Source organism: Dermacentor variabilis, chromosome 6 (assembly GCF_050947875.1).
Source record: "Dermacentor variabilis isolate Ectoservices chromosome 6, ASM5094787v1, whole genome shotgun sequence".
Taxonomy (NCBI): domain Eukaryota; kingdom Metazoa; phylum Arthropoda; class Arachnida; order Ixodida; family Ixodidae; genus Dermacentor; species Dermacentor variabilis.
Genome location: NC_134573.1, coordinates 190,344,829 through 190,363,387, shown reverse-complemented (window position 1 = coordinate 190,363,387; position 18,559 = coordinate 190,344,829). Strand labels below are relative to the sequence as shown.

General features: G+C 45.0%; 3 protein-coding genes and 1 long non-coding RNA gene across 14 annotated transcripts in view; 2 read left to right on the top strand and 2 right to left on the bottom strand.

The window, feature by feature from the left end:
* LOC142585996 (splicing factor, proline- and glutamine-rich-like) overlaps positions 1–4,148 on the bottom strand; it is a 120,489-nt gene extending 116,341 nt beyond the window's left edge. For 3 of the 8 annotated variants that reach the window (XM_075697178.1, XM_075697179.1, XM_075697185.1), the window contains exons 1-2: positions 3,630–4,147; positions 1,508–1,809 (exon numbers count right to left, since the gene is read on the bottom strand). In XM_075697178.1, coding sequence (XP_075553293.1) covers positions 1,508–1,809; positions 3,630–4,010 — 683 coding nt within the window. In that variant the 5' untranslated portion in view covers positions 4,011–4,147. Of the gene's footprint in view, positions 1–1,507; positions 1,810–3,629 lie in introns of all 8 variants that reach the window. The other 5 variants (XM_075697180.1, XM_075697181.1, XM_075697186.1 and 2 more) reach the window with 3 other exon arrangements.
* A 3,452-nt stretch (positions 4,149–7,600) lies between these two features.
* On the top strand, positions 7,601–11,265 carry LOC142585992 (uncharacterized). Of its 2 annotated transcripts, XR_012829171.1 has the most exons (3): positions 7,601–7,886; positions 8,427–8,500; positions 9,110–11,265. It is a non-coding gene; the product is annotated as an uncharacterized LOC142585992 (long non-coding RNA). The 2 variants fall into 2 exon arrangements; XR_012829170.1 differs by having other exon boundaries at positions 8,427–11,265.
* LOC142585991 (uncharacterized) lies at positions 11,000–15,256 on the bottom strand. Of its 3 annotated transcripts, XM_075697167.1 has the most exons (5): positions 14,933–15,256; positions 14,723–14,851; positions 14,316–14,411; positions 13,688–13,747; positions 11,000–13,630 (listed from the first exon to the last, which is right to left on the bottom strand). In XM_075697167.1, the coding sequence occupies exons 3-5, from the start codon at positions 14,367–14,369 to the stop codon at positions 13,571–13,573; spliced, it is 174 nt and encodes a 57-aa protein (XP_075553282.1). In that variant the 5' UTR covers positions 14,370–14,411; positions 14,723–14,851; positions 14,933–15,256; the 3' UTR covers positions 11,000–13,570. The 3 variants fall into 3 exon arrangements, with proteins under 3 accessions (XP_075553282.1, XP_075553281.1, XP_075553280.1); XM_075697166.1 differs by having other exon boundaries at positions 11,000–13,747; XM_075697165.1 differs by lacking the exon at positions 14,933–15,256 and having other exon boundaries at positions 14,723–14,925.
* A 1,588-nt stretch (positions 15,257–16,844) lies between these two features.
* LOC142585995 (protein DENND6B) overlaps positions 16,845–18,559 on the top strand; it is a 102,631-nt gene continuing 100,916 nt past the window's right edge. The window contains exon 1 of the mRNA XM_075697174.1: positions 16,845–17,110. Coding sequence (XP_075553289.1) covers positions 17,056–17,110 — 55 coding nt within the window. The 5' untranslated portion in view covers positions 16,845–17,055. The remainder of the gene's footprint in view (positions 17,111–18,559) is intronic.

Here is an 18,559-nt window from a genome sequence, read left to right as displayed (position 1 = left end):
TGCTTCCTCAGTCGTCATGAGTGCTCCAGGCCCACTAATCATTTGGCACTCGTTCAAAGCAGTGTTGAAGAGGGCTGCCATCGTTTACTCCGAAGAAACAAATCACTGCAGAGCAGGCTGCAAGTTCGATGTTTCTGAACGGGTGGTGTGAGAGTGGCGACTGAAGCGAAGCGAAATTTTCACCTAGGACGGCAAGTGAGGAATTTCCCGCGTGCCGAAGTCTGGACGCTTTCCGGAGCTGTAGGCCAAGCTTGCGGCGAAGGTCGCTGAAATGCGTGATCGGTCCCTGCCACTGAGGTGCGACATGGTCATGAAACAAGCCCAGATCTTCGCCTTTTAAGGACCTGCTCTGCCGTGAGTACAACGAGTGGCTGGCGCCAGAAGACCGCAAAACTACGCCAACCGGACCTGTCAAAAGAGCTTCTCTGACGGCTGCGTGTGGTTGGGTGCATTCGGCGTGGGCTGCTGTTCCTCAAGATGGCGTGGTGCGGTCGTTTGCTAAATGTGAAATTCCGCGGGAGGACGACGCACTGTGGGACCGTAGCAACAATGATGATGGCAGCACTAGTGAAGACGAGTAGTCCAGTGACCGTGTCATCTAATAAATTTACGTTATCAAATGCACCCTCGGGTATGCTTTCCTTCCTTTTTTTTCCTATCACGCGATATGGGGGGGGTCGACTTACATTCAAGTCGAATTACAGTCGTGTAAATACGGTACGCTGCCGCTAAAGAAGTGGCATAGGGGTCAGGTGCATGTCTGCTTACTGGCCAAGCTCAAATTCTTTGGCAAAGGCCAATTTTCGGTTAGAAATAACGTAAGTTTAGGTCCATAGAAAGGCATGGGTTCCGACCAGGACCTTCAGTTAGGATCGAATTAACCTAAAGATGAAATTACCTAAATCGAATTAGCGGAAGTCTACTGTACTTGGTGTTTCGGTAACAGAGTTTGAGTAGTGCATCAAAATGGGCAGAAATAAGAAATCGACAAAAACCGCAACTGGTGGAGGAATGGTCACTGCCATCAGTTACTAGTAATTCCTGGAGTTTGACATGCAAAATTTGCAACACAGGCTATGAGGGATGCAGCCGTGGTGCATTTTGGGATGCTGAGGTTTTTTCAATGCGCAGCAAATAAGCCCAGTTAATAAAGCATCTAGCAACAAACACTGTACGATATCAAAGACTTACAGCCCTGCGTCAGTACTCGCATGAAACAATGAAAAGCCAAGAATAGTTTCCGAAATTTCCATCACACGCTTTCATGCATGCCACCCAATCTTCAAGCCCGTGAGCTAACCTATCACCAAGAGTGCACAGATAGCAGGAGGTGGCAATGTGTGGTGGCAAGAAGTTTGTGGCAGAGTATTGCATGCTTATCACACATTATCACAAGGCTCCAGACCTGGGGCAAAATAAATGCTTATGTCTCTTATCACTGCACCCAGAACTGTGCATCTGCGAAGTACGACGAGAGTAATTCAGTATTCTTTTAAAGGCCACTGACCTTGTCAAGATAAAGCACTCCTCAGAACAACGCTTCAGTGCCTGTTGGGCTGCCTGCTTGCGTGAAAACTCGACGATGCCCTCGCCCACTGAGCGACCACGATCATCCACAATGACCACAGCTCTTTCTACCTCTCCAAAGACTGAGAAGGCAAGCTCCAGAAGCTCGTTGGTCACCCACTGGCTGAAGTTCTTCACTCTGAGGGCAGCCCCATGGGTAGCAAAGCGCACACGCAGTGGTTTCTGTTGCATTGGCATAAAGTCCAAGGCAGCTTTAGCTGCTTCAGCATTCTGCCGCGTATCCTGCATGAAGCGCAAAATATAAGGTTGAATGTATGAAGTTGAGCTGGTATATCTTGTGCAGATTCTGGTTCACATTGAATATCATGCAGGTAATAGCATCTCAAAGGCAGCATGGACCAGAATGCACATAGGGATGACAATGCTCTGAACAAAACCAAGAGAAACAGATGGACGTAAGCAAGGCGCATGACAGACTGATTCCACAAGAATGGGAACACAGGTAGGACCAGCAGCAAGTTCCATGATAATGAGAGGCGCCTTCTGAAGTAAGCACTGCAATCGTCTAGCTCAAGGCACCATTCCATAACAAGAGATTAGCATTCCCAGGTGGTCTCCCTCCCAAGAACAGAAGCCCAGTGCTGTTTAGCATCACTGATCCGGTGAGAACTGCCACACTTAGCATGACCTGACCAATGGCCTCAGCAATACGACGGCTAGAAAAACATGTGGGCAAGGTTGGCACAGTACATTTCACATCCAATGTTACTCAGTTCATTTTGTGTCCGTCTATTTTTTTTTTTTTTTTCAGTTGGTCACTACCACTAAGCCTGCAGAAGGGATACATCATGACAGAAATTCTACAGCAACTTCTCACACTTAAAGGGGTGACGATGGGCAAATATGAGGCTTGGGATAAATTTTAATTTTATGCTATAGTTGACTTCAAAGCACCAGACTTGGCATCAACATTGTAACCTCATGGCATAAGAGTCAAATTTATCAACACATTGAAAAGATTAATGCACAGTATAACGGGCACCAAACAAAGAAATAAAACATGTTTCAGTTCTTGTAGATTTCATTAAAGAGACTAGGTAAGGCAATGCTGCTTAAAAAAAGTTAACAAGAGCGCAGCATGCATTTATACTGGCTATGCTTGCGTGGCAGACACTGCAATTGCAGGAACAGGGTGAGACAATGTATCATGTCGCATATACTTCACGGTTGCCAAAATCAAAACCAGTTTGTAGAAATAAGAATTAAAGTAAATTATTTACAACAATCCTGACACTTTTCCTGTAGTTTTCAGTTTAGAGAGTTAGAACGTCCATTTTAAGCAAGAGAAATGACAAAGTCAAAATGTCATACCAGTGATCGTTTAAGCTGGCAATGAAATGACACAAGGCAGAAACGAGAGCATAAGGAACCCAATTCATGTGACATATTAATAGTTAGCCAGAACACAAGTACATTATGACCATCAATTTTGCTTTCGGAAATATATTTGGCAAAAAATGTATTGCTGGCTTGGCACACTATGGCCCATCCAGATATATTTTACTATTTACAAATAAACGAAATAGCACCAGACACTGAAGCAGTAATCTGTATTGTCATATCTGTGCCGTTAATAGTTAGGAGATGCACTGCGTGTAATGAAAGGCGCAGTTTACTAGCCGAGTGCAACACCGCAGGTTACGTTGAGAGAAATTAATTATTGCTATAGCACTTTCTTCTTATTTAGCAAGCGTTTTGTGCATACAAGGGTACGAAAATCGCTTGCATATATCACGTCGCACTCGTCCTTTTCCAATGTCGACTACCTTTCAGGATATGACCGCGCTATTTAAACGTAGCCGTCACAACCGACAAGTGGCCTGTCAGTTTCACGCCAAGACGGTCACTTCAGCCGCACACTGTTAGGTCATACCGATCTTAGTAAGCGTTGTGCGCATTGAAAGCTGTGCATTCCGCAGCGCTTCGTGGAGACAGCCTCATGGCAGTACAGTTCGGGCTCAACTCAACGCACACAATAATCACACGTTCCTTCTGACGGCACAAAGTCGAAGCACGCCGTTGGACGCCATTTTTAAACATACCAGTTTGACGAAGCCGAAGCCCTTGGCGGTGTTAAGGAATATCTCGGCGACTTCGCCATAGTTCTCGAAGAGCTTGCGGAACTGTTCCTCAGTGAAGTTGTTGGGCAGGTTTCCCACGAACAGGCGGCACCGACCGGTGAACTTTTTTGGCTCGACGGTGCGTGTCTCGAGGCCGCTGGTGGGGCCGCGCAAGTACGAGAGCTGCTCCAGCACCGGGTCCATCGCCGCGGCCATCGCTCCGCGTGGGCGCTCCCAACGGCCTTTAGGCGGCTGTGGACTGTCGCGGGCGGGCAGGCCCCTGGACTCTGCGGCAGCAGCGTTGGCGTTCCAACGATCGGCCATCGCCGACTGAGCCGGCGCCATGTTCATCCTGTCGTTCATTGTGCGTTCAACTGTTCGCACAAAGGGCGCGATGCGAAGCCTGCCGACGCGGCCTTCCTCAAGCAAAACCGGCACGGCGCGAACCACACCAATCGCGCTCGGTTCGGCCAGATTCGGCTATGCTGGTCACGTGGCCTCCGCGCGACATTTTGCGCCTCCTGCGTTTGCCCTCCGCGCTGGCAAAGAAACACAGCAAATGAACGATCGTAATACACTGCTGACAGTATGATCGCAACAGGGGACAAGCTTTAGCTACATTTGCATTCTTTCACCATTCATGGATTTAAATTCTTGACTGTATTTCTTTAATTATTAGTTTCGCCATTAGGCCGAAGCAATGAAAGCAACAATGAGAGGGTAGCAGCAGTCGTAATCAAACTTAATAAGACATACAGATTAAAGGTAGTACAAGCCTACGCTCCAAGATCCAGCCACGATGATGAGGAAGTTAGTCAGTCAACAAACTTTTTTAAGGTCCGCGGGCCGCTCCCACGTTGGGGCCGGAAGACCACGGTCCTCCACCTGTTCGCGGGCCCTTTAGACAGCCCTTATAATATATGGTTGGCCCTGGGGATCGCCGCTATTAAGGGCTTCTTCTCAGTCCTCTTGTTTATTAAAGATGCGTTTTGTAACGCAGAGCATTGCCAGAGCATGTGTGCTAACGAGCAATGAGGAAATATATCAGTTTTATGAAGATGTTGAATTAGCGATGAGAGAAGTGCTAACTCGGTATACTGTAGTAATGGGCGACTTCAATGCAAAGTTGGGGGAAAAGCAGGCTGGTGAATACGCAATTGGCAACAAGGGCGTGGATAGGAACACTCGAGGAGAGATGTTGGTAGAATTCGGGGAAAGAAATAAGCTGCGAATAATGAACACCTTCTTCAGGAAGCGTAGCAACAGAAAGTGGACCTGGAAAAGCCCTAATGGTGAAACAAGAAATGTAATTGTCTTCATACTTTCTGCTGATCCCAGCATAGTGCAGGATGTAGAAGTGAGAGGTAGCGTAAAGTGCAGTGATCATAGGTTAGTGAGGGCTAGGATTCACCTCAATTTGAAGAGAGAACGAGTAAAATTGGTCAAGAAACAGGACAACCTAGACGCAGTAAGGGTAAAAGAAGACGAATTCAGGCTGGCACTTGCAAACAAATATGCAGCCTTAGAATACAGAGATGAAGATGACATTTGGCTCCTACAATGTGCTGAGGAACGTTCTCGTTTCGGAACATTAGAGAACCGCGGATGATGCCGACAACGATCGAAAGGCGTGATGGCAACGTCGTGCACACCAAACTTTTTCTCTCAAAAACTGAATGAAAACATGAATGGCGAAAAAATAAGAATTTATGTAAGCAATTCATCGTACCACCGCTTAGATATACATATAAACTGATTCTGCAGCCGATATATCCTTTTCTTATAATTAACGAAACCGTAACTAGGCTGGCTTCAGAGGCAGCAATTGAAATGGGAGGTAGGGCACCAAGGCAACCAGGCGTAAATCATACAGTTTCCTACAAAAATTACTAGAGGGAACTCTGGCGCTGAAGTCGTTGCAAAGATTTGCAAACTCTGGTTAATTACTGTGGAGACGAAGGAGACAGTTTAGGTTTCAGTTTTAGTGCAGCTAAGTCTGGTGGGATGTTTTTCAACGATGCAACTGATCAGGAGCTTACAATACAAGGCCATGAAATACCCCGAGTGGCCGAATACAAATATCTCAGGGTATGGATAAACAAAGGGCAGATGTACACGGAAAAGCACGAACAGTCTCTCATAGCAACAGGGCGAAGAGATGCCGGGATAATGAAACCTAGGGCATTGTGGGGGTACAACAGGTATGAGGTACTGAGAGGTATTTGGAAGGGAGTAATGGTGCCGGGGCTTACTTTCAGGAATGCGGTCCTGTGTTTAAGGGCAGAGGTTCAGTCGAGACTAGAAGTAAATCAGAGAGCTGTGGGAAAGTTAGCACTAGGTGCCCACGGGAAAACCACAAACGAAGCAGTACAGGGAGATATGGGCTGGGCATCGTTCGAAGAGCACGGGAAGCTCACAGTAAAATCCTATACGAAAAACGTCTGAGGAAATTGGACGATAACAGGTGGGCAGCTAAGGTGTTTAAATACCTTTACAGAAAGAGCGTTGACTCACAATGGCGGAAAAGAACTAGGAAGCTAACAAATAAGTATGCCAGACACGAGGACGAAGAAAGACAGAGCATTAAACGACAGATTAAAAATGCGGAAGGTAAAAATTGGATAAATTCAATGGAAAAGAAGCACACTCTAAGAACAGTTTACACCCTTTGGCTTGCCCCTTCTGCCACACAAAAATAATCGTCATCTGCCTTGATGCGTTTCCTTTCTTTATCGCTGCAAGCCCGGAACTTTCCAGTGACGAACGGCACGCGCGTTATCAGAAGGGGCACTCCAAAGGGTGTAAACTGTGCTATGCTGATAACGCGCGTGTATATGCTCGCTCGTTCATGGCTACAAATTGCTATATAGTAGCATAGCTCCTTACGAATCACAGGCGCCAACGTAACAATCCGATTGAGCGCACATCGATGGTAGAATGCACCTTGATTTATCTGGTTATCGAACGCAAAGCAAGAAAATTCCCAGTGGTAACTCGGAAGTAAACATTTTATTTTCAACACCTTGCTTGCACAAACAACTCATGTTTTGAAGAATTGCTTAGAATCTGTAGAAAGCAAACCATTCTCAGCATGGCCCCAAATTCACCAACCAGGTTACAAAATTTATTTTGGTCACCCGTTTGCACATTTCTACACGAAGGCACTCAACAAAGAGAGCGCGTTTTCCTGTGAAAAGAAGCACCTGAAGCTCAGGCGCGTCACTTAGCAGAGGCTGACAACGTTCTGTTTGAACTGCTTGTAAACTATTTAAACAAAATGTTTTTTTGTTGTTGTTGTTCTCGTGAAAAAAAGAGCACCAGCTCTGGCGTGTCGCGTATCAAAATGTCGTCGATGAGAGAGAGAGATTCTTGTTTGGGAAGTAGGAACATGGGGTAAAGCGCTGCAGCAGAAAAAGAAACGAGCACTACTTCCCATAGGTTAGGGCGCGTAGCGTTGCTGAAGCAGCAGAGCCGGCGCAACACCTGAACATCGCCCCCGAGGGCTCCGTGGTCGCTGCGCATGCGTTAGCTGAGAGAAGGTGAGAAAGGAGGACAAGTTGACGTCACATTATTGTTTGTTTTTGCTTTTATTAAAGTGTACTAGACCGTTCAATATTCTAGTACACTTTACTTTTATGAAATAACTGCTCTCGAACTCAGACGGCATGGCTTGCGTCTCGTTCGCGCGCGTACGTATGGATGTGGTCCGCTTTTAGTTTTTAGCGAATGCTTAGAAGCTTCAAGTTGCGGACACAGCGGTAGGTCTGAGCAACGGTAAGTTTTGTGCGATTACCCGTTCTCTTGGTGACACGTAAAAAGCCGGTTGCGCATTCGAGCTGTGGTCGATGTGATCTCGAAATTCGAAGGAACACGAAACGGTTGTCGCAGGTCCCGCAGTATATCGCACTTTCCAGCGACTATAGGGGGCGCGGAGAACGTTTCAATATGGCGGGGATAGAGGTGATGGAGCCGACACGAAAGCGTGCGCGTCTACAGGTGCAGGCGGCTCACGGGCCTCTAGTATCTCTAAGCGCGATCCTTGATCTTGCAAAGGAAACGCAGAGATGTGTTGTAGAAGGAGAGGCTGCGTTTAACGCTGGCCATATAATATGCTGCGGTATACGAGCGACGACAAGCGCGGCTGTCGAGGTCGAGTCACTATGCCTGCAGACAAGCGCCGTGAGAGGCCCCCCGCATACTATAAAAGTTCAAGTCTGCAATGAAACCGGCGCCGTAAAGGTCAGTATTTCACCTTACGTTTTTTTTAAAGATATACGTGATGTACGAGAATTGACACCAAGCAGTTAATTGGTGGCGCTCGGATGTAAACAAAGCGCAGTACCCCTCATGCCGCTGCATAATATAAACGTTGTGTGCATTGATGACGTTATGTGCATTCATGGCTCCCTGCAATGGCTTATTTGTGGAATGCTTGTTAAAAATGCCAGGTAACACGGAAACATTTCAGTAGTGCCGATTTAGAAGCTATGAGCGAGACAATGAGGTGTGCCAGCGCGCCCCGTTTCCAGCATGATTAGCGTTTTCGCGTGCTGTACGGCGATTTCGCCAAAGTGCAACGCGTTAAATGCAATTATTTTTTTACTTACTTCTCGGGCTTAAACGCGCAATTTCGTCGTTCTAGTGTCATAAAAGCACCAATGTGTTGTTTTCGGCTTCCAGAATTCAATGTGCATGTGGGAGCCTACGCATTTGCCCTGTAAATAATTAGCGCGGTTTTAAGGTCGTTTGCGTGCTTAACATTGGTTTGATTGTTTTCAGGGAGAATGCACGTGCAAGGCCGGTCTCTCTGGTCAATGCAAACATTTGTTTGCCACTTTGATATATTTGAACAGGTAAAACTTTATACATCATGTGTTTATTTATTTTCATTAGTTGGCTTGCCTGTAATGTGCATCAAGTGACAGTGAATATGTTTACCTTATGTCGAACTAAGAGCCACATTGTAAAAGGCGAACATAGAAGTCAGTGGCAATGATGCCTTTTCAATGCCATCTGGGGCTTGTTGTTGCACTAGGAACAGAGTTTCAAGAACATGCACACAGCAATCAATTGAGTATGTGTTGCTTCAGTCACTTCAGGTGGGCACAGGCTGTATTAATAACCACAGAATGCCCAGAAATGTTTTAAACGTTCTGGGCTTTTTTATTTGTTTACTGTAGGATTTTGATTCTGAATCTGCTGTAAAATATTGTTGATGTAACTTACTAACACGGAAACAAAGGATGAAACAAAATGGAACCAATGTACACAAGCGCTAACTCAAAACTGAAATGGTTCCCGTCTGTCTCATTTTTTTTTCCGCACTACCAAGTTGCATCATAGAATTCCAACTAGCCCCATCGCGACACTGTTAGGAAACATTTTCTTGAATCATATGAAAGATGCAGAAAAAAGCCAATACACAGAGTATTTCAGCAAGGTATGTTTATTTTGATGTACAGGACAAGTGCCACTTCCCTGGATGCATTGTCATGCACGGATGTGCAACAACAGTGGGGACGTGCCAGTGCCGCCAGCATCTACAAACCAAGGCCAATTAGTTTGTTTTGCCACGTCGAGCAGCTTCAACCAATAAGTGTCCCTGAAGATGTTCAAGCCCTGATTAGGAAAGAACTTATCGATGCAGTACCAAATTCTGCACTGGCAAAACACAAAACTCGTGCAAGAAAGTCAATCCCTTTCACTAGCAATTTGAACATAGTCCGCGCCATCGACACAATTTTCACACAAGGTTGCTACTTGAGAGAGCACACAAAATTTTCATTTTTTGAATCGGTGCTAGATGGTGAAAAAACAGTACTGAAAAGGTTTACTCTTGAACATCTCAATGAAAATGAAAAGAGTTTCTATCTTCAAAATGTGTGCCTCTCCTATGCCAAAGCTAGGGAAATATGCCGCGAGACAACTGATCAGTCATCCACTCTGTGGCACAGCGAAAGAAAAAAAAGAATTACTGGAAGCATCTGCAGAGAACTCTACACGTTTGAAGAAAGAGGTACACGCAGTTGGGAAGCAAAGCTGGACAGGCTGTACTGCAGGGAGCCTTTCAAGGGAAATGAAGCCACAATGTATGGAAAAGACAACGAGCCTCTTGCACTTGAAGAGTACGAGAAGACTCATAACGAAAGCGTGAGCAAGCTGGGACTCGTCGTCATTCCAGATGTTCCTTGGCTTGGCTACAGCCCGGATGGAATAAGTGAGCAGAGGGGAACGAACATCTTGCTGGAAGTGAAGTGTCCTGTTCTAGGCAAGCACTCTAGCATACAAGACCTTGTAAATGCTAAGAAGCTGGCATTTATTGTGTGTGATGGAGAAAATTATGCATTGAGACGTGCTCACAAGTATTATTCCCAGGTTCAACTGGGCATGCTCCTCCTTAACATGAATCTGTGTCATTTTATAGTATATTCGAAAGTTGAGAGCCTTGTCATTCATGTGCCGAGAGACACCGAGCATATTCAGGCACTTGTAGACAGGCTGCAGTATGTCTACTTCAAAAGGGTACTACCTAAGCTTGTGCAGATTAGCAAGGCTTGAAAGTATGTTGGTGTTCATAGGTTTTTTTCGTTGTTGATCACTTCCATTCAGTGGGAGGGGGGATACTTAGAAGAAAAGCTATTCAGTACTTTGTAATATTTACGAATTGCAATATATTAAAAAATTAAATTATGGGGTTTTACGTGTCAAAACCACTTTCTGATTACGAGGCACGCCGTAGTGGAGGACTCCGGAAATTTCAACCACCTGGGGTTCTTTAACGTGCACGAAAATCTAAGTACACGGGTGCTTTCGCATTTCGCTTCCATCGAAATGCGGCCGCCGTGAATTGCAATATATGTAGCAGCAATTAAGCAATTGTTAATTATATTTACTGTTCAATGTCTGCTAAGGAAAGTATAGCAAATTGTGAGAACTGAAATGGCAAGAGTTTTTGAAGCATCGAAGAAGCAAAATGAGGAGTTCAAGTTTGGTTCTAGGTTTTGCAGCATATGCATAAATGGCCAGCTGCAAATTTTGCTTGTATTCTGTCATTTAGTGCTTTTGGATGTCTAGTCATGGAGTTTCATTTTTTACTCTACAACCTGTGATGTTTTCTCTGCAAATGACACCTTTACAAGTGTCTACAGTGCACATGTTGCAAAAAAGAGAAGAAAGCTGTTGATCCTTTTTTTAAGCAACTATTTATTTTGCATTCTTCGAAAAGCTAGTCACACAGCAGCTCATAATTCCTGAAGAGCTTGTTTGCAGTCACTCTAAAGTACTTGAGCGAATACAAGTAGTTTTTTACTTGAAAATTAGTGCTTCTGTGTTTATAACTGGTCCTTTGTACCTGATATACTTGGCTGCTTTTTTTTTTTACTTGTCAGTACACGTATCACACCTATAAACATACCACAATAAACATTCCTCCTGTAAATGTGTGTCTGCGTTTTGCTATGTGATATTCAATATTTACTATTTGTTAGAAAATGTTGATATTCGCCCTCCTCTCAACTTTCATATGTCTCTTAACTGAATGTGTACACATCACTTCCATTTGTATAGGTTGTCTGCAAATAAATGTATGCCACATGCGAGGCTCTCGCATGCTCGTATATTTGCCACCTGCTCTCGGTTCACATTCTTCACGTCTTTGTGGTTGCAATGCCCACAAGTTCACAGCTGTACTTAGTCACACATTGCAATGTACACGACAAAGTGATGAAAAAATAAAAAAAAAATAACCATCACGCCTATTTGACCCAACAGCGCATACTATAGACAGTATGTATAATTGAACAGCTGATGATGTCGCACAAATTAAGTGGAAAATACACCAAAAGAGATTGTTCTGTTAAAGTAACATTAACATTCGCCAGTTTGTGTTCCGTTAACCATAGCAATATGTGTCTGATCAACACTGATAGGTTAGTGAGGGCTAGGATTCACCTCAATTTGAACAGGGAAAGATTAAAATTGGTCAAGAAGAAACAAGCCAATCTAGATGCAGTAAGGGTAAAAGCAGACCAATTCAGGCTGGTAGTTGCAAACAAATATGCAGCCTTAGAACAGAGATGAAGATGACATAGAGCTAATGAATGAAACCGTTACGAGGATGGCTTCAGAGGCAGCAATTGAAGTGGGAGGCAAGGCACCAAGGCAACCAGTAGGCAAGCTCTCCCAAGTAACAAAGGACCTAATAAAGAAGCGACAAAGAATGAAAGTGTCCAACTCAAGAGATAAGATAGAATTTGCGAAACTGTCAAAACTGATCAACAAGGCGAAAATAATTGATTCGAAATTATAACGCGATAAAGACTGAAAAAAGCCGTAAAAGATGGACGCAGCATGAAATCGGTGAAGGAAGCTTGGCGTAGGTCAAACCAAGATGTATGCACTAAAAGATAAGCAGGGTAATGGCACCAGCAATCTCGAAGTTATAGTAAAAGCAGCAAAAGAATACAAATGGGTTGGAGCACATGCCAGATCCTGGCTGGAAGCTTACCATTATCATTAAAAAGAAAGGTATACAATCAGCGCATTCTACCGGTGCTAACATATGGGCAGAAACGTGAAGACTGACAAAGAAGCTTGCGAACAAGTTGAGGAACGCGCAAAGAGCGATGGAACGAAGAATGTTAGGCATATAGTTAAGAGACAGGAAGATAGTGGTGTGGATCAGAGAGCAAACAAAGATACCGAATATACTTATTGACATTATTAGAAAAATTTGAGCTGGGCACATCATGTAATGCGTAGGTTAGAAAACCGGTAGACCATTAGGGTTGCAGAATGGGTGCGAAGAGAAAGGAAGCTCAGTCGAGTACGGGAGAAGTATAGCTGGGGTGATGAAATTAAGAAATTCGCAGGCACTAGTTGAAATCGGCTGGCACAGGACAGGGATAATTGAAAAGTCGCAGGGATAGACCTTCGTCCTGCAGTGGACATAAAATAGGATTGCAATGATGAGGATGAATTGTGTCAGCTTTGCAAGCGTGCTTACTGAAATTTATCATCAGCCAGTATTGGTGCGCACAAGTTAGTTAGCCCACACGCAACTGTGAACAGCTCATTGATATAAGGCAGCATTTCCCAGGACAGAGTTGAGTTGAAGAGCTTAAATATTTTAACTCGTTGTATTGCTCGTTCTACATGAACCCATGCCCTAGCAATATCAGCTGTCCTAAGGGCATCATTGCGGTCAAACTGGCAGTCCTTTTTAGCAAAAGGTGGCCGAATTACGCCAATTGCACGGGCAGTGCACAAGTCATCAATGAAAAAACCCCTATCGACCATAATGTCATCTGTGAATGACTCGAACTTCTCCAGTATTGCACACTCAGCTGTAATGGCTTTGTCTGAGGCTCGTCCACCAAATGCTTCACTGATGAATGTTATTGTGCCAGCTGGACTTACACATATGAGAAATTTTACAGTGTAAGTCGACTTGTATTGTGAATATGTCAGTAGCTGACATTTCACACAGCGAGATCTTTCAACTGGGATTTCTGTGCAATCTACAACACCTCGCACTCTCGGATACTGTTTAAAGTGCGAAGGCATATTGTTTAAAATTTCCTCCTTTGAAGGCCACTCAATGGCAGCTTTCAGCACTGCAGCAGCAAGAGGCAGTGTGTGCACAAAATATCTGTGTATGGACGAAATGCTGCATTGAAAAAGTACACTGAGACAGGAAAATGACATAGCCTGTTTCAGAACTATGAACACCAAAATAACTCTGTCCCTCACAGAAGCTTCCATCCTATTTGCCGCCTCATACTTCTCTACGAGTGAAACAATCTTGTTTAGAAGTGCATGAGAAGGTACGCCAGTCAAAGTGTTTAGGTGAGCATCAGAAAGAAGCACGTCCGAAATCCTAAATTTTTGTGTGAAGTCCAGTGAGTTCACTTGAACGGATTTGTTTAGCTCAGGTGTGTGGCCCAGCTCTTGAAGTTCAACAAGTGCCCTTGCAGCGTCTCGTTCTGTAACGCAAGAAAAAATTTAGAGCGAAATTGGTACAGTTTTAAGCAAAAAGTTACCTGCTGTTGTTCGTGAGCAAGAGCTTGAAAGGGGGGGAAGCCAATCCTGCACAGGTGGGTCTGCAATACAATGATGGTGAACTAAATCCTTCATAAAACCATGTGAAGTGTCCTACAACACGGTGTATTCAGTCCTACGGCAAAATAAAACAAGATGCATTGCACTGGCTTGCCTTTGCTCTAAAATTCAAGAGCAGAGAGAGAAAGTATCAGATGCGAAAGGCGGGGAGGTTGGCAGGGAGGTTACCTGGAAGGTAAACATCCACTTTGCTAACCTGGTGCACAGGTGAAAGGGTAAGGGGGGTGCCGAAATATTACAAAGAAAAGCACAAAAAGTGAGAAAGATCATAGAAAAAAACACATTCACACACACAGAACACTATTGCATCAGAGTCACTCCAGTAGGTTACTTGCCTAAGGTGACATTAGAAAAGCCTTAGTCTCTTAATAGTAGAACGTGTATTTATCTAGGTGCCCAAAATCTTTCGGCGATACCACTCTCGATATATTGCCCTTTGCAGTTGCACAACCGGACTCGCCTTGTTTGGTGAAACGGCAAACTTAAACATGCGGTAACGCCTATGCATCATCAAAACTTGGGTGCGAAGGTCGGAAAAAAAATTCTCACCATTGTATTCACTTTCTTCCAAATTATCAGGAAGCTCGCATGCGCAATCTTCATTAATGACGACTTCAGATACGTCGTCCTGTTGGCCCTCGTTTCCTGCAACATTGTTAGGTCAATAGAAGAGATGCTTTAAGACCAAGCAAAACAAATACAAGATCACAAACGCTTGCGCAGTACCTCCGATCGGTACACAACTTTCACTACAGCCAAAAAAAGTAGCGAACGCCTTGCACATTGACCGCCTGTTTGATTTTCACACAGAACGACTAAGAACAGATGCAGAATACGTTCGCTAGTGTGAAATGCTCACTACGCAGCGTCAGGCACCGTCGAGGAATATTTACCGAAACAGCGCGAGTGCAGGCAGAACATTTAATAAACGGTGACACTTGCGTACTTAAACTTACCTTGAGAATCTGTGGGGGGCTTTCTTCGGGGAACCCTAGGCCTCACACTTGCTTCGTGGGAGCGCATAGGGATCTTTTGCGAAGGCACGGCGTTTCTTTTCAGCCGCTTTCGTAAGGGCTTCAACCCGTCTTTAAGGCAAAATTTCACAATCAGCTCACCACAAGAATAAAATGAAATCATTGAGAGCATCGCAACAGTCAATTACTCACCAAGGTGGCCCCAAAAGAAGTCGTCTTTGTTAAAATGATCGCTACATACGACCATTTCTTCGCTCACTTGCTTCCCGATGCGGAGCTTGATCGCCCACAACTTCCTCCGTTTTTTATCTTTTGGAAAGTGGTGCAGGCTCACTTTTCCGGAAATTGCACGATTTGTGCATTGCGGCACACTGCACATGCGGTTGCTCTTCGCTCGTCGACTGTTTTCTTCCATAACGAAGAGCACAAGTACGCCAACGCAGCTGCAGAAACCGCGTGAGCGAGAAATCCATCACCCCCTCCCGGCTTCCGAAAAGATCCGCGCGGCGGCGCTAGCGTTTCTGGAAAGCGCGAATACGCGTTGCACCGATGTAAAAAAATGAACAAAAATTACCGACGATTACGTTACTTCCTAATGCGAAATTTGAGCGCAGCAAATAAGCTGTTTCACCTTTTCGATAGATTGAGGCAAAGAAATCGAGCAACACATGTATGCGCTATCACAGAAATTTTTTTTTTATATTTCCCGTACTCTGGATCATCTCGACGGCGGCGACGGTAAGCTTCTGCTTCGGCGGCACGCACCTCTGGATTCTGACGGCGACGGCGCTGGGCCTCTGCTCTGGCAGCTCGTTTAGCAGCAGCAGCAGACGGAGGACTTCCATCGGTCGTCTCGCTCATGGCTCAGAAAGAACTGGCAGATAATTTCGCAGTGGCGAACGGCAGCGGCAATTTCGGCTCGGGCGGTGCACATATACAGATCCGCCGCCACCGATCTGGCTCTCTGATTGCCACCGCACAGGGCGAACGGCAGCGGCAATTTCGGCTCGGGCGGTGCACATATACAGATCCGCCGCCACCGATCTGGCTCTCTGATTGCCACCGCACAGGGGTTGCATTGGAGGAGGAGCGAAGAAAGGAATTAAGTTCGAGCCGGCGCTTTGACAACCGGAGACTCGCAGGAAGAGGGGGGAGGGGGGCGGCGTGTACACCCAGCGGCAAACGATGGGGGCAGAAGCGCGCGCAGCAAGCGGACAACACGATAAAGGGAGGAGGGAAGAGATAGCAGCGACTGACTGATGCCGCTGACGCCGATACAGGGGGGGGGGACCCTTTCCTCCTCTTTCTGCATGGCGGCGACGGTGTTCTATGCAGTCACGTTATCTTGACTCTCTAGCGGCGTCAGCGGCATCCAGCGGTATCAGTCGGTCGCTGCTAGCGCTGGGGGGATGAAAGGGGGGCGGAGCTGGTTACGAGGCCGACGACGACGCGAAACCCAGGAACGGACGCCAAAGAGCTGCGCTCTAAAAAAAAAAAAAAAACAGCGACATCTTCCACGCGCCAGAAATGCATGCACTCAACTAGCGTGGATGTCGTCCTATAATGTTTATCGCGTTCTTAAGTCTATTTTTCTCCATCTCTATAGGATGACTACGCTATGCCATTCTTTTTTACCCATGCAGCGCATTGCTTCATTTAATTACCTTTCTCACTGCTGACCGCGGTATGGGCGTCAGAGGCTTATCATTCGTTGCAGTGAGATAACGAAAGCGTATTTCCTTCACTTAAAGCTTCTTAGTAGCTCCTTTGCGAGCCGTGGAGTTAAATCATACAATGCGTACGTTGTGAGCGAGCTGGTAAACGAAACCACTTTACTGCTGCTGCTACTATCACTTTTCGGGAACTTTCAAAATTAAACATATATATATATATATATATTAGTATGAATCGGCTCACCAAGCTTTATATGCACGTCCGTTGCTTTCGTTCATAGATCATGTGCGTAGCTTTGCAACCGTGACCGATATTGTAGAAACAGCAAGGAGACAGATGACACAAGTAATGTGTCTGCTTTAATTGTTGTATGTGCTGTTTATAAAATATCAACCAACTCCGCGTAGTCGTGCTGTTTACGGCTAAAACGTGTTTTTTCTTGTTACATGAGGAGCATTTGCTTCTAATTGTGGCAGTAACGTTGTGCATTGTCCTCGGCCCAGATCGCTGACTGTATGCAAGCTTGTCTAATTTGTTTCACTTTGCTGCTGTCTTTACAGCTTCTGCTTATTTCCTCTGCCTGCACCTTATATTTGTTGTGTTTATCGAGACCTGGCCTGTCTCTGCCTTGTTGAAGACAAATGGACACAAGCACTGGTTGCTGTTGGTTTGTTTGGTTTGCTCAGTCTGAGCGTGGTATGCATATCCATTTGCTAAAAGGGTATGCAGCTGCGTCTAATGCAGCTACTGCTCATCTAAAGGTAGATTTAATAAGTAGTGGTTCGAGTGAGAATTAGTTGGTTTGAGTGATGTATGACACCAGAGAGTTATTGTTCTAGAAAGGAGACAAAGCTAGTCCACAAATTTAAGATATGGAGATGCTTAACCATTTAAGTGTTCTAAGTTGCCATGAAGTGTTACACACATTTAAAATTTCAGTTGCAAGAGACATAGTAGAAGAAGAATCCAGAGGATTTGCTGCCAGATGTCTTGAGACAATAAATTGTAGAGAAAGCATTATAGTGCGAGCTGCCAATGATTGTCGTCAGCTCTAACCCATTTTTCTATGTAGTCACTGTTGCTCCATTGTCTGTTGACATCACATGCTTGTTATAAACAAAAAATTGAGCTGCATGATTCCCCTGATTTTTCTCGCTCATAAGATACAAATGTTTTGATTTCGGGTGCCTTGGGGCCTCATGGTAGAAAACGAGTGTTTATTAGCGAGTTGTCAGCTTCTAAGATCATGTGCTTTGATATGTTGGTGTTTTAAAGGATACTACACGTCTGCCATCATAACTGTGAGTACTGCTGCCTAGCACTCCCACGGCTATGCTTAGTACATATGCGCAGCTATCCAAGAAAATTGACATTGGGACAACTGCCGTTGAAGCTCACTTGGTAGAGCATTGCAAGCATAAGGCAGAAAACATGGGTTCAGCTTCGTTGTCTCTTATGCAAAGCATTATCATGAGCTGTCTCCTGACTTCTTCATACATCCAGTTAGATAGGCTCAATAATAGTTAATAATGTGCCTGATGGTGGGTTGTTAATCTGGGTCCTTAGTGCAGCAGCCCAATTCTTTACCAATTAGGCTAAAAATGTGCATGCATAGCGCGCCAGATTAATCTCATTGGTTCTCTCGTAGCAGCTAATTTTTTCAGATGTTATGTGACACAGAGTTTGGGATTCACCCGTTTCAGCTCAGATGCAACAAAGCAGGTGTTGTGTCTATTTCGGTGAGAAGTGTGTGCAATTGTTTTGGTTTCTCTGTGTTGACGTAGTGTGCTTTGTATTTCATGTGGTGTTAGGCATTACCTCAATTGCAGCTTCAATGCTGTGCCCATAAAAGCAGTTGTAGGTAGGTGCTCAGGAGTAACGGGAAGCTCATTCTTCCTCATTCTCTCTTGCATACAGCAGGTAGTGAGTCCAGTTTAGTGCCATGCACCTGTTTGGTGCATTTCCTTGTTCTTATTCTGCTGATGTGTTGTACATAGGGGGAAAGTCAATCCTCTACATCATGGTTGTGAGTGCTGCTGAATACAGTGCAGTCTCAGTCTCGCTGCCTTGAAATGTCATAAGAGGTGACATCTGGGGGTAAAGTAGCATCTTGCTGTACCTTGTCATCGGGCATAGCCAAGGTTG